Raw genomic sequence first — 15,573 nt, forward strand, 5'->3', positions numbered from 1 at the left:
AGAATCCAGAGCCTCCAGTGCACTGTCCCTCGTCCTTGTCTGCACAGAGTGGGCTGGGAATTCCAGCTGGGTTTATTTGGGGCTGGGCTGCCTCACCCTGCTCTGTGTCACCAGACCTGTAGAAAATAGGGCTGAAGTGGGGAACAGCACTGGAAAGAGGGGGTTGAGAACTTAATAATGTGTGTGTGTGGACGTGATGAGGAGAGGATGAAGGAAAACAGCCTTGTACATAAAGAGAAGGAGTCCTGACGGGAGTGACCAGGTGCAAGGGTGACGGGGTTGGGCAAGGGAACCATACCTGGAGTTGGAGAGTGAGAGAAATCCCATGGGTCAGAGGAGTTGAGCACAGAGGGGACAGATTTGTGGCTGTTAGTGGCATGCGTGGGGCCAGGATGCTCCTTTGAGAGACACTGAAGGTCAGAGTTAGGGAGTTAGGAGCCTGATGATGCCAATAGGTGCCTAGGGGGATTTTCCAAAGCACCTGAGTGGGTTTGGTGCCTAACTCCCATTGAAATCGATTGGAATTAGGCACCAGCCCTGCTTAGGTGCTTTGGAAAATCCCATTGGATGCCAACTAAATACTTAGGGAAGCCAGCCTTGGCTAGCTATGGTCACTGATGTGTGGTTTGTGTATTCAGGTTTTAATTGCCAACAGTGGTTCCAGCAGTGGGAGTTTTTCCTTGTATGTGCCACTGTAGCCCACTTGCTATCTGTGCTTACCCTGGGCCAGTGGCCTTCATGTTGTGCATACAATCCATGGGGAATGGTGCAGTGTTTCGTGAGGCTTCTCAGAGCCAAGCAAGTCAGAGACAGGCTGCAGATAAAAGTGCCCCACTGGCCAGTACTTGTAGGCCACTTCCCTCAGACTGTACATCGTGTTTGGGTTGGACTGTGAATAGCACCAAGGCAGAGTTCTTTTTTCCAGTGTGCATTTGGTGCTGGTATAATCTATCCACAGAACCCGTGGACAGTGCTGCATGCTTCTCTCTCTCTCTCTCTCACACACACACACACACTCACACACAGTCTGGTGGGAGTTGTAGTCAATTGCTCAGCCACCATCCAGGGGCACTGGGGAGTGCTGGGGGCTCTGGTAAGACCCGGGAGGCTGGCGAAGCCCCATGTCAGGGGTGGGGCTTAGGGGTGGGGTGGTGTTTTGTAACAGGCCAGGACTTATCTTTGGCTGAGGGTGTGGAGGGCCTAGCAGATGAAAACTTCCCTTGCATAAAAGAGCCAGCACCCACCAGTCATTACGTGCAGCAACGGCTGAAGAGAGCTGGGGGACTGGTGTGAACTTGTGTTGAGCTGGATTTGTTACGGCTCCAGCCCTGCACACACAGAGTCACTGGCTGGCAGAGGCAGGAATTAGCTTCAGTTTCTACCAAAAAAGCCTACTTTCCCCTCTCTGGCAGGGTGTGACATGGAGCCCAGCTGTAGCTGTGAGCTCCCGCACAGCCAGTGCTCTTCTGGCTCCTCACTCCCGCGGAGACAAGCCGGCATGGCAGTAGCTGTGCCCATTGCACAGCCAGCACCCCACACAGTGTTGTTCCCTACAGCAAAGAGCCAGGCTGGGAATGGAGAAGCTGTGCCCTTCCCTCAGGCTGCCTCCTCCAGTACAGGATGCCCACTGGGAGCAGGCTGGCCTGGGTGCTAGAGAGAGAGCAGAGAAAGAGGTACAAAGTGAGCACAAAGGGGCTGGGATGAATCAAGATCCCAGGGGTTCCTGTCCAGCAAGGTATCATTGTCAAAAGGGCTCAAGAGTCATGGTGCAGGCCAGGTTTCCAAAAGAGCTCTGCCCCTAAAACAGGACAGGGAGCCCAAAGTGCTCAGCACCCAGCCGCTCCCAAGGGGACGCTCCTGGCCAGATTTTCAAGACCTCAGCGCCCAGTGTGCTGCACTCTTGAAAATCATGGCCTTGCCGCCTCATCCTTCAGCTGATACAATTAACCCAAGTCTTTCCATACTTCCCTGGCAGTTGTCCAGGTGGCTCTCTAGCTTCTTTTTTATTATTTTTATAAAGGAGCCCATCGTCATGGTCCGTCTGATGGAAGGTAAAGATTTCCTGGCACAGCGGATAACACTGTTGGCCTCTGCAATATTCCCTAAGGCTTTGTGTGAACCATTGTTTAGCACAGCATGGTCCCTGCATTGGGTTACACAGTCATTACACAGCCCTGGCACTAGTGGGTGCATGGGAGCCACTCTCAGGGATTAAAATTGATGCCCCAGTTTTTTCCTCCAAGCCACCAGAAAGTGCCAATGCTCGAAATCTTGCTCCTCATGCCAAGCAAATGCAGTAAAACCAGCTGAAGTATTGCTCTGTTATTATTGTATCAGTATTCCAGTAATGCCCACTGCATGCTAGGCTCTGTCTACACACTGGACTTGCTCCAAAGAGCAGCGCCAGTCAGCACAGCCTGAGGTTCTAATGCCCAAGCAATGTTACTCCTAATTCTGCTCTGATAACATGATGTCCCAGTAATCTTAGTCCTGCAGCCAAGCCACGGCCCAAGTTATGCCAGAATGCCATTCCAGCCCTTCTTTGGGATCAGCATTCCGGTACCTCCAGCACCGAGGAATGAGACACCAGTGCCATTGCGGCACTTCTCTGCTAAGACTCGAGCACTGCTCCAAACAGAGAATAGCATTGTCTAAGGGACATTATTTCTGCCCCCAGGCTAAGGACAGCAATAATGGAGATACTTGTAACCCCTTAATACTCCACGGGAATGTGCAGAGGCCATTTGGAAAGCGGAGCATTCCACGGACCATCAGTATTGAAGCTGCAGTCTGGGACATACCATTTTTCTGGTCTGATACTTTTGGAATGCTGGGAGAAGAGCCATGCTTTCCCAACGCAGAGGCCAACTAGAGGGTGTTAGAGTGGCGCAGCTAATAAAATACCCTTAGGCCTCCAAACAAACTCACTCAAGTGGAGAGAAGCCATCAGGCACATATGTGTATGTCCCCTGTGACTATGCAATCACATCCAACATGCTAGAAGGAAAAGAGTCATTAATGCACTGGTTCTTTTCCTTCGGTTCCAAAGGGCCCATGTAACTACTTGGAGGCTGGAGCTGAAGGGCTGGCTCAGTGCTTTATGGCTGGGCTTGGCAGGATTAGAGTTTGATTTTTTTATAATTTTGACAGATGTATATTGATGTATATTGATGTATTTTTAAGCCTATTTTTTCGACTTACATTTTTACAGTTGCACCAAATCATGTGTGTTAAGCATTTTTTCAGTGTTTATCTAATTAAATGTTCATGATTGTGGGAAATTATGGTGGGAGCCAGACAATAATTATTTAATGACAATAGATGTTGAAATTCAAAAAGTTAAAGCTTTATAACCATTAAAACACAATTGACAACATCACATGGCAAAATATACAAAGTAAAGCTCCTTAAATCAAACTGTAAAACATTCTCAAAGCACATTTTTCTCACGTTGCCTAGCTGCACATTTCGATTATTATCAATGGAAATATTGTTTCATCGGTTTGTGTATGTACAGTGAGATCCACATTTGCCGATACAAATCTCATCCTTCCACACATCTGTGTGGTTCATGCCTAGCACTCTTTAGATTTTGCTTTTGTTTCCTCACCTTTTTATTCCGCATTGGCTAGCACAGGCAGGAGCTTTGGCATTACAAATCAGACCAATGTATCAGCAAAGACCCCTAACCCAGTTTACTAGGGTATCAAGTAAAACACAAAAGCCAGGCTCATTCTGATTCATCCATGCAGTGGTGCCTCTGCCATCGCCACAGTTTGAAAGCTTGAGAAGCAACAGAATCTGGATTTCTCTTCCATAAACTGGGGTTTTAGTTTTCAAACATAACCATTCTCCCATAGAGGTAAGACACTCCAGAGTGCAGGAATCCTATCTAACATCATTGAATCTTCGGAGGTTGAAGGCTATATGGCCACACCCTGCCATATCTTACTGGTTTACATAAGACCTCACAATGTTGTTAGACAGTATTCTTCATACAAAATGTCATGACAGGGGCAGAATAGAAAGGAAATCCTTGAGTTTGATATAGTGATGCACAAAGGCAGAATGACAGAGAAAGCTGAGCTGTAAGACCTGAAGCTGGGGCAGATGCTGGTTGCCTGGGAGGAAGATTGCAGCAGGCTTTCTAATGCTACAGGGCCAGGACATCTGGAGTTGCACTTGCCAGCAGGGGTGGAATGCCAAGACAGCTGGGGTATGCACTGATTCAGCATGGCCCCCAGGTAGCCGCTGCGAGCTGGGCTCCTGTGGAGATCCTAGTGGATTTACAGGGCCTCCAAAGCAGCAGAACTCCACAGTTCCACCTGTCCTTCTATGGGTACATCTGTGTGTGCAGGGCCAGGCTGCAGCAGGGAGGTGCCTTGTGTATCTAGCTGCACCATCAGGTGTGCATCCAGCATGCTGTGTGAGCAGATCTCTCAAACAGACCTCTCCTGTTTAAGGCTCTAGAACATGTGCTTTATAAAATGACTAGTGACAAAGGTACCTGAGAAGGAAGGCACCCAGAGCTCTGAGGCCCAAAGCTGACATCAGAATTTGCTTCCCTCATTGCATCCCTCCCTGGTGGTGATGTAAAGTCACCAGTGGATGAAGTCTGCCAGCAGCAGATGGGTTTGTTTTTCTGTTGGGACTGACAACCCATCACAGCTCTATCGGCCCCTCCATGAGCCTGGATTGCAACTCTGTAAAAGAGCTCAGCAGTAGGATCAGTAGGATCAATACCTTTAGTGCTGGACTCTTGGATTTCTACCCAGCCTTCCAAAGGAAACACATCAGGCAGTTGCTACTTCTGCCTCCAGGAAAGGTATTGTCCAGGGATCACTGTTCCCAGCTGCCATCCCACAGGGCTAGCAGAACAGGCAGCTGAGCGACCTAAACCAACTTATCTTTCCAGTTTTGCAGGGGGGCTGGCCCACCGATTTTGGATCAGAGAAGTCACACAGTGAGTCACCTAGAAGCTCAAACTCGACTGTTCCTGAATTCCAAAGCTTTCACTACGTTTTTGTAGGTTTTTCCTCGGTCCTTTCTCCTTCCAGCCAAAAGTATTCACCATGCTTGCTACAAAGGGTCCTGTAACTGCAATTACAGTGTAGTGCTACTGTGGTTTTGCTTTCTGAGATCTGTAATTAGTGCTAATCTCTGTCACCGGAAAGTTGGCTACATGACTGAGAGGAATTACAACCTGAATATGATGTAGTTAATATACCTGGATATACCCACAAGGGGTAATGATAAGTAATTCAGTGGTGTAGCTAACCCACTCGTGATATAAATGGTGCTGGTGATTACACACTGAAAAGCAAAAATCACACTTGAATTACACTGTAACTACAATGTAGCCACACTTTAATCACACAGTACCCTTATTATAGTGTGATCAAAGTACCATAATACCATGAAGGAAACTATTGTTTTTCATGGTACTTTTGACTCACACAAAGGCTCTGAACTCAACACGGGGTAGGGCAAGAAGTGAGCAGCTTAGTCTGCAGCAAGATGGATTTAGGTTGGATACTAGGACAAACTTTCTAACTCTAAGGAGAATTAAGCTCTGGAACAGGTTCCCTAGGGAGGGCTGCAGAATTCCTGTCATTGGGAGTGGTTTAGAACAGGTTGGACAAGTGCCCTCAGAGATCATTTAGGTTTACTTGGCCTTGCCTTTGCCGAGGGGGCAGAACTTGATGATCTCTTCAGATCCCTTCCAGCCGTACATTTCTATGATCACCTTACCAGCACTGAGCCTTAGTTAAGTCAGGAAGGGTCTGCCTAGCCAGAGCTCATTGCAGGACCAGGGCCTAAACTTGTCAGGATCAGAAATCTTGCAGTTCAGCTCATCTTCTACGCTTTGCAGACTGGAAGGTTGAGATGAGATTGGGAAAGCTGCTGAGCTTTCTGATTCCTATTTGAAACATCCCTTTTTAGATTCACCCCTCGTTAGTTCTCAGCCATGAAGAGCTAATAACAAAGAGGATAAAGTGAACCGTTTGGTGGATTTCCTCATGTCTCCCTGTGCTCCCCTCTCATAACCGCTCCTTAGTTATTTGTGCTTCTGGATTACTGCTCAGCCATCCACCAGAGGAGAATCTGAGGGCAGATTTGGGGAAGCTTACAGGGCAAACTGCTCTGTACCCAGTGTGAAGGTAGACAGAAAACGTTCCCTTCCACCACAGCTAGGTTCTGGAAGACACCAGTGCTCTCATTAGACCAAGCTAATCGTCTCTTTTCTCCAATTACTGAATGAACAAAAAGAAAAGCATCAATGTAGCAGTTCCTCCAGCTGGGTGGCTAATGGTTCTGCTCCAATTAAGATTTATTTATTACAGAGAAGTTCCCTGTTTTTAAATTAAACACAGCAATAATGACTCCCCCAGGGCCAGGGGAGAGGGAGCAGCAAATAGTTCCTTAGTGAACAGTGCAGGGAGGCAGTGTTTTCTGAATGAGGACAGCTTGTGTCAAGTTGCTGTTGTCCCCATATAGTATCACCAAGGCTTCCCCTGACCTGAGGCACCGGAGTGACAGCCTTGGGCCAATCCCAGTTAATATTTACACAACACTGGCAGCTATTCAACGGCATTTATTATACACTGCAGCAGGGGGTGTTCAGTACAGAAGCCATTTGAGCTCTCCGATCAATCCCTGTGCAGACGAGGGAGGGTTTAAACTGCCCCGGTGCACTGTGACTGCTAAGCCCCAAGTCCTAGGGGCTCCCCCCTCCAAAAGGGCATTGATGTCAATGGCTCCCAGTTCAAGGACACGACTCACCCTGGGCGGGGGGTGGGTGTGGGTTGTGATATCAGTGTATTTACTTAAATCTGTATGGGTTTGCACTGCTTGGCTAAAGCATCATCCAAAAGGGTATTCAGTCTCTGTATGAAGCCCTCACAAGATGGAGACATTGGTGAGTGCAGCCCCTCCTGCACCCAGGACAAACACAGTTCATGGGTGGGGATTGTTTCCCCAGGGTTGGGGGCACTGTGCAGGTTGGAAGTCAGTGTGACAACTCCAGGTGGGGACTCCAGACTGGTCTGGATGAGGCTGCCCAGCGAGGCAGTGAGGCGCACAGCGACTGACATGATGGGCAGATTGACAGGTAGCGGGACAGGAGGAGGGGAAGGGGAGTTCAGAGTCAAGGGTGGGCAGATAGCAGAGGTGAATGGAAGCGCAGCACTGTGGGAGGGAATGGAGAAGACAGCTGCGCTTGAGGATGTGCCCCTTAACCTGCAATGAGGTGTGCCGGGCTCAGGTTGTCTCAGGGGCAGGTCAGAACCTGCATGTGGCCCCTGGTGCAGATGGCCAGTTCTGGGATTCCACCCTCCCTCTCCCACACTCTTCCCTGGGGTCTGCCAGGCAGTGGGGCAACCGAGTCAGTGTCCCTGCAGACTACGAGAGGGGACGGAACTGGAGCCTTTAGCCACTCTTGTCCCTCAGATTTGCTGATAGCCCTGAGGGGAGACAAGACTGGGCCCTTTCTTCAAACCCAGTTGCCATGGCCACTGAAGGTGACAGTGAGTCCCTCCCAGCCAGCTATGGGGAGCAATGGAAAACCCATGTGAGGGGTAAACACACCTGACGAAGGAGCTATCCAGGTGCACTTGCCTTAAATTAATGGAGCTAGGGGATGGTTTCTTCTTCTCCAAGCACTGGCCTGGACGCACATAGGCAGGTGAGAGGGAGTGTGGAGCAGCAGCCAGCATTGGAGGCCAAGAGAAGCCCACAGAAGTTGCTGACTCCATAGTGCCAGGACTCCGCCCCCCCACAACAAAGCACTAGGAGGCGGCACAGAGGGGCCAATGCCTGGGACTGTGCCTGCCAGTTGTCTGGGCGGTGCTGTGAGTGCTGCAGCCTCCTTCAACCATGACCAGGCAGACTCCAATGTAGGCTCTGAAAATCCTAAATTCCATCCCCAGTTCAGCTAATGGAGCCAGGCAGAGTTTCAGAGCTGAAGGACACTCCCGTTTCACAAAGGCCGGAGGCCTCAACAGCAGGGGAAATCCTAATACTGTCGCAGTGTCAGTGAAAACCACCCATCTGCCCCACCAGGAAACTGTTCTATGTTATCATTTCACTGAAGGCGCCAGCACCTGGCCCAGGAGGAGATGTCTGGAAGCCTGGCTGGGCAGGACCGTTCCTCCTCACAAGGCAGTGGCCCAGGCTAATGATTCCTGTCCCTGTTACCATGGGAGCAAAAGCTGCCTCCCAGGAAATGGCATGAGCTCTTGTGATGAGGTGTGTATCTAATTAGCATTCCCCTGTAGTGCAGCTCCTCCGATCAGCTGTGCCCAGCACCCCGCTCGATGCTGCCTGCTGTGATCCCTTCCCACTCGCAGCCGTGCGCTAGGGATGTCTTTCTGCTGCCATGCTGAGCTGAGTCCCAGCAACCTCGGAGCAGGCCAGGCACTCCCTCCTGATCCCAGTGGTGTGAAGGATTCTGCAGAGCTGTGAAGCTGCCACCCCTGCAGCCCTATGCATCATGGCCCTCCACAGTTTGAGCTCTAAGACTGAGATTTCCACAGCCAACTAAGGGACCTCAGTTAATATTCATGGGAATTGGGCATCCAGATCCATTAGGCAACTTTGAAATGCTCTGCCCAGGTTTGGTGCTTGTTGCAGGCCCTAGTGCAGACAAAGGCCTATGACTGCCCGCATTGGCCCCACTGGGCCGAGCAGACCTGCCCTAAGCCAAGCTAGAGGACATGGTACTTTGGCCAATGATGACCGCTGGGAGCCCTGTTTACACTAGCACTAGCACTGGACTTGCACTTGTTTCCCGGATGTGCTAAACACTTGCAGCTCCAAGTGAAGTCGATGGAGCTAGGCACCTAACCTGCTTAGGTACGAAATAGCCCACTAGGCACCCATCTGCATTTTTCAGCACCTAACAACCTTTGACAATCTGGCCCAGAGAGCCCAGTAGTCAGTTTTCTGGCTTTTCGTGGCTCTGTGTCTCAGGTATCTCTCACTGCAGCTGTAATATGGAGTAGGCTGGGAAATAACACTTAGCACCTTCTGTAGTGAACATTCCACAAGCGCAATGGATTATCAGCCCATTGGCGGATCTATGGGGTGGGAGGCAGGCAGTTAAAAGTGCCATACTCAGTATTGGAGCCAGTGGTATCTGCCATATTCACTCCTGGATGTGGACACATTGGAGAGAGTCCAGTGGAGGGCAATGAAAATGATTAGGGGGCTGGGACACATGACTTATGAGGAGACACTGAGGGAACTGGGCTTGTTTAGTCTGCAGAAGAACAGAGCGAGGGGGAATTTGATAGCAGCCTTCAACTACCTGAAGGGAGGTTCCAAAGAGGATGGAGTTAGGCAGTGCTCAGTGGTGGCAGATGACAGAACAAGGAGCAATGGTCTCAAGTTCAGTGGGGGAGGTCTAAGTTGGATATTGGGAAAAACTATTTCACTAGGAGGGTGGTGAAGCACAGAAATGGGTTACCTAGGGAGATGGTGGAATCTCCGTCCTTCGAAATTTTTAAGGCTTGGCTTGACAAAGTCCTGGCTGGGATGATTTAGTTGGTGTTGGTCCTGCTTTGAGCAGGGGGTTGGACTAGATGACCTCCTGAGGTCTATTCCAACCCTAATCTTCTATGATTCTATGATTCAGTGCAGGGGCCTCACACACTGGTGCACCTCAGTCCCTCCCAATCTCTCCCATGGCATGTAATAGTCTAATCTCCTAAGGGGCTGTAATACTTTGGTCGCATTTCAGGTGTTGGGTTTAGTGTGTGAGTGCTGGGTGGGGCTAGTGGCCTGTGAGGTACAAGAGGTCAGATGAGATGAGATGGTAGTCCCTTTGGAGGATTCAGGGAAGACGCTAGTTTCAGGCAAGATGAGGACCTGATGTCCTCTCTTGGAACCATTAAGGTAGGATACTCAGGTCCAGGAGGCCAGGATTAGCCTTGAGCCTTAACATACCTATCTGTTGAGAAATTCCTGCATGCCCAGGCTAGGAAGTGGCTTGTCACACTGAAGGGGCTGCCTCTCCACAGCACATCAACCCAGCTCATTATTTTTTAATGTATTTATCTTTGCGCGCGTTGGCAGCCACAGCTCTCGGAATTGGCTGTGGCTGTTCATGTGCACCTCAGTTCAACTCTTTGTTCATGGAAGCCTGTGAATTATTAAATCAGCTGCATTTAGCGCACAGCCAGATGGAATTGCTGTATCGTTTTAAAGCAGCAGCAGCAAGTGGCATTAGGACCAGGGGAGGTTTGGCCTCCTGGGTTCAACGACATTCGTCACAGCAGAACAAGGGCCTGTAGTCCTGCTATATGAGAGCAGAGTGGGGTACTTGTAATTTTGCTCCCATGTTTTATGGCTAGTGTACACATTTATAGCTTATTTGGCACCTTCCCTAGGAGGAAAAGAGCTGGTGGGGATGGGGGGGGGAGGCAGTACCCTACGGCAAAGCTTCCCACACCGCTTCTTTCTGTAGCAAACTCCCCCCTAGAGCCTTTGGAGGACAGGTACATCTCCCTGCAGCCAGAGGTGTAGGTCCAGGTGGGTAGACCTACGCACACTAGCTTTGAGCAAGCTCATGTCTAAAATAGCGGTGTGGCCACGGTGGTGCGACAGGCTAGCCCCCTGGGTCCATGCCTCGGCTCCCAGGTGGGCCTGTACGCGGAACAGCTTTCGGATTTTGGTCCCATGTGATTTGCGTTCGGTGCTTTTGTCTTAGAGGATATTTGTCTGCCAACTCCCCTGCCCAACTCAGCACACTTGGCAATCTCTGCCCAGACCAAAGCAGCGGACACTACAAGTCTGGATGGAAGTGCCTTGACAGAAATTTTGGGGGTCCTCCATGTGAAGCAGAAGTCCTGTAGAGATGGCTTAGGGCATAGGTGGGTGGAGATACACAGCACCAACCTGCACTGTGCTTGCTGCCAGTTGGTATATCACTTCCATGCACACTAAAATTAATTCCCACCTGCCAGAAATCAAGCAGCGGTAACTGCCCCAGCACCTAGAATACACAGGTTTACCTTGAGTAATGATATCATCATCTTCCTTAACCTTTCTTTCCTCCATCAGTGATTGACATCAAGTTGGACAAACCACAGGATCCTCCAGCCAGTGAAGGAGGGTGTTCTTGCTAATACAGAGCACAGGATTGGTCAGCTTCATTTGATACCACATGCTTGTTGTGTTGCTTCCTATTGGTTAGCTTCCTAAAGAAACAAATTGAGTTATCGGATGGGGGAGGATTTTTTTTCTCTCTGTCTCTGGGGAGGGGTGGGTGAAAATGTTCAGATTACATCACTCTTAACAGCTGTTACTGAAACTTGCTATTTTTTTGGTTTGGTTGTAATATATTGTACTTTATTAAAATTGCCAAAACCAGTTCAACATTTAAAAAGGAAAGTTTAAATCATGTGTATACAACTTTTTGCCAGATGAAAAGTAGTGACTTGGGTTTTTTTGGAAAGAGGTTGGTCTTTTGTTTTTGTATATTTGTAAACTTACAGAAAAGCTCCCCAGAATACTACAGTCTGGTTAGTTTCAGCATTCGACATAGGACATTGCTTGTAGCAAACTAGTCCCTGATTGGTTAAACAAAACGTTAACGGTACAGTAGAAGATTTGATGGTAGAACAAATCATGCTGCAAATATATAAAATAAGTGTGTGATGTGATAGCTCTAACTATATCTCCATATATAGATTTAGAGCAGGGGTGGGCAAACTATGGCCCGCAGGCCGAATCCAGCCCATGAGCCGTTTTAAGCCGGCCTGCAAGCCACACCACGCGGCTTGGCCCTTGCTCCAGCCAGGGCGCTGGGTCAGGGCCGCATCATGGGGCTCAGCCTCGCTCTGGCCAGGGCACTGGGTCGGGGGCTGCACCACGTGGTGTGGCCCTGCTCCAGCGCTCCAGCTGGGATGCAGGGTTGGGGGCTGCACCACACGGCTCCTGGAAGCCACGGGATGTCCCTGCTCTGGCTGCTACGCAATCCAATGGCCCCCTCCGGTGCTCCAATGGGGACAGCAGGGGCGGTGCCTGCGGATGGGGAAGCCTGGCTGCGCCTCCACGTAGGAGCCAGAGAAGGGACATGCCGCTGCTTCTGGGAGCCGCTTGAGGTAAGCGCCACTCAGAGCCTGCACCCCTGAGCCTCTCCCCACACCCCAACCCCCTGCCCCAGCCCTGATCCCCCTCCCGCTCTCCAAACCCCTCGATCCCAGCCCGGAACACCCTCCTGCACCCCAAACCTCTCATCCCCAGCCCCACCCCAGAGCCTGCACTCCCAACCGGAACGTGCACCCCTTCCTACACCCCTACCCCAGCCCTGATCTCCCTCCCGCCCTCCAAACCCCTCAGTCCCAGCCCAGAGCACCCTCCTACACCCCAAACTCCTCATCCCCAGCCCCACCCCAAAGTCTGCACCCAGTGATGAGCTGCCAAAATCTTAACAACCGGTTCCCTCCTAACCCCAGGAGGGGGTCGTGGCCCATCCCCGCGCCCCCGGGACCCCCATCCCATCCACCCCTGTCCCCTGACTGCCCTCGGAACTGGGCAGGAGGGACTTGTGGGCCACCGTAGTGGGTGCCCACCCTGCCCCTAAGAGCCAGAGGGACCTGCCGGGGGCGAGGTGGGGAGTCCCGGCAGTGCTTGCCTGGGGCGGCTCCCAGGAAGCATCTGGCAGGTCCCTCTGGCTCCTAGGGATGGGGTAGCATAGCTGCGGGGGGAGCAGGGGGAGCGGCTGCTTCCCCCACTGATCACATCAAAAGTGGCACCTTAGGCACTGACTCGGTGGGTGCTCCGGGGCTGGAGCACCCACGGGGAAAATTTGGTGGGTGCAGAGCACCCACCGACAGCTCCCCACCCCGCGCCCGGCCCCAGCTTGCGCCCGGCCTCAGCTCCGCTCCACCTCCGCCTCCTCCCCTGAAGGCCCCTCCCCGCTAGTTCCCGCGAATCAGCTGTTCGCGCAGGAAGCCTGAGAGGGCTGAGAAGCGAGAGGCGGCTTCGCTCTCAGGCCCAGGGAGGTGGAGGTGAGCTGGGGCGGGGAGCGGTTCCCCTGCGCGCCCCCTGGGTTACCTGCTGCGGCGCGGGCGGCCCTCCTCACACCCCCCGCCCCAGCTCACCTCCGCTCCACCTCCGCTTCCCTGGCCCTGAGTGCGAAGCCGCTGCTTGCTTCTCAGCCCTCCCAGGCTTCCCGTGCGAACAGCTGATTCGTGGGAAGCCGGGGGGTGCGGGGGGAGAAGCAGAGTGGGGCGGTGTGTAACTCAGGGGCAGAGGCGAGCTAGGGATGGGGACGCAGAGGGGAGCTGCCGGTGGGTGCTCTGCACCCACCAAATTTTCCCCGTGGGTGCTCCAGGGCTGGAGCACCCACGGAGTCGGTGCCTAAGGTGCCACTTTTGGCCCGTTGTTAAATTTAGAAGCCCTTGGGACAACCGGTTCTAAAAAGGCTTCTAAATGTAACAACCAGTTCCAGCTCACCACTGCCCGCACCCCCTCCCACACCACAACCCCAATTTTGTGAGCATTTATGACCCGCCATACAATTTCTATTTCCCCAATGTGGCCTTCAGGCCAAAAAGTTTGCCCACCCCTGATTTAGAGAGAGATAAACAGAGGGGGAAATATATGATGGGGGCAGTGTAATACACTTCTTATCTCATGTTTTAGAGGTGACTACCCAACTCCCAGACAGAGTGTTCAATACATGTAAGTCTCAACATCATGCATTACACAGTATTATACCATCCCAGAGGGGGTATGTGCAGAAATACTGATATAGCAATCAATGCTTTTAAGAATTTTTAGTTGCTAATGTTGTATGGGCCTAGTTCTTGAAGTATAATGTACTGGTGGTTTTTTTTCCTCATGGGTATGGTAGAAGAGAGACACACATGATATAGTGACTATATGGAAAAACTACATTACTATCACTTAAAAAATATGGTTGACCCATAGAATTCCATTCACCATGGTTAACAGTGGCCACCATTTTGCATTCGCCCTTGAATAGGAGTAAGTGCTTGCAAACAGTTGATACCTTTTTAAAAAAAATCCTGTTCCTGTTGGAAAGCGCCTGTTTGAGCCTGGGCAATATTCAGATGTGTTTCACTTTCAAAGGGGATTGAGCACTAAGTGTCCACCCACTCTTCCAGCTCCAAAATGGTGGCCAAAGCCACTCCTGTAGATCACTGCAAAATCATAAAGTTTGTCCAGTGGGGCCACCGTACTTTTCAACTGACTGGTCCATATGTGATGGTTGCTCTTTATTATGGAACATTTTCTGTATGAGTAAAGAAAGGCAGGTGGTTGATGAATCGGGGAGGTCTTGTCTTCTAAAAAGGGAAGACTGTTTTGGTAACATGGATGTAATTTTGGTATTGTGTACACACATTTTACATATATATATATACTTCATAAAGCAAAAATCAGTACATTCATTACGTTCACACAGTATCCTGTTACTCACGCCAAGTTCTGTACTAAACATAAGACAATACACTGCAACCCAGGTGACACTGAATTGGTTTAAATTGCTGTGAGGTAACAGGCAATCTTTCAACAACCACCATTGTTCTCTATGTTTGTGTTTACACTGAGTGTGCATCTGCACAACTCCCATATACAGATGTAGTGGATGTGGAGCTGTTTCCATGTGCATTTTTTTCTTGCTTAATGCACATCTATGTGTTATTTTATTGATGAGATGACAAATCACAAGTTATCTGACAATAACAAGAACCTCTTATTCCCACACATTTCATTTTCCACAACTGTTGTCTAAAGCAGTTGCATGTCATAACAACAGCGGGATATATATATATATATATATATATAAAGCATCCATTTGCTCACACACAGGTGCATGCACACATGTACTTACACACACACACCAACACACCCACACACACCATATAGTTTTTGTTTCACCCACTGTTGTTATGACATGCAACTGCTTTAGACAACAGTTGTGGAAAATGAAATGTGTGGGAATAAGAGGAAACAGCTCCACATCCACTACATCTGTATATGGGAGCTGTGCAGATGCACACTCAGTGTAAACACAAATACAGAGAACAATGGTGGTTGTTGAAAGATTGCCTGTTACCTCACAGCAATTTAAACCAATTCAGCGTCACCTGGGTTGCAGTGTATTGTCTTATCTTTAGTACAGTACTTGGCCTGAGTGACAGGATATTGTGTGATACTGTTGTTATGACATGCAACTGCTTTAGACAACAGTTGTGGAAAATGAAATGTGTGGGAATGTGTGGACATGAAACTGCTTTAGACAACAGTTGTGGAATGTGTGGACATGCAACTGCTTTAGACAACAGTTGTGGAAAATGAAATGTGTGGGAATAAGAGGAAACAGCTCCACATCCACTACATCTGTATATGGGAGCTGTGCAGATGCACACTCAGTGTAAACACAAATACAGAGAACAATGGTGGTTGTTGAAAGATTGCCTGTTACCTCACAGCAATTTAAACCAATTCAGCGTCACCTGGGTTGCAGTGTATTGTCTTATCTTTAGTACAGTACTTGGCCTGAGTGACAGGATATTGTGTGAACTTAATGAATGTACTGAT

At 50.0% G+C, this 15,573-nt stretch overlaps 1 protein-coding gene across 2 annotated transcripts in view; it reads left to right on the top strand.

Annotated features, from left to right (window-relative positions):
* The window catches only part of RAB6B (RAB6B, member RAS oncogene family), a 129,354-nt gene extending 118,118 nt beyond the window's left edge, over positions 1-11,236 (top strand). Inside the window, exon 8 of one of the 2 annotated variants that reach the window (XM_074964179.1) lies at positions 2,678-2,732. In XM_074964179.1, the coding sequence (XP_074820280.1) occupies positions 2,678-2,717 (40 nt within the window). In that variant the 3' untranslated portion in view covers positions 2,718-2,732. Of the gene's footprint in view, positions 1-2,677; positions 2,733-11,061 lie in introns of those variants that run through there. The other variant, XM_074964180.1, reaches the window with a different exon arrangement.
* The last annotated feature ends 4,337 nt before the right edge of the window (positions 11,237-15,573 follow it).

Source organism: Natator depressus, chromosome 9, assembly GCF_965152275.1.
Source record: "Natator depressus isolate rNatDep1 chromosome 9, rNatDep2.hap1, whole genome shotgun sequence".
NCBI classification, from domain to species: Eukaryota; Metazoa; Chordata; order Testudines; family Cheloniidae; genus Natator; species Natator depressus.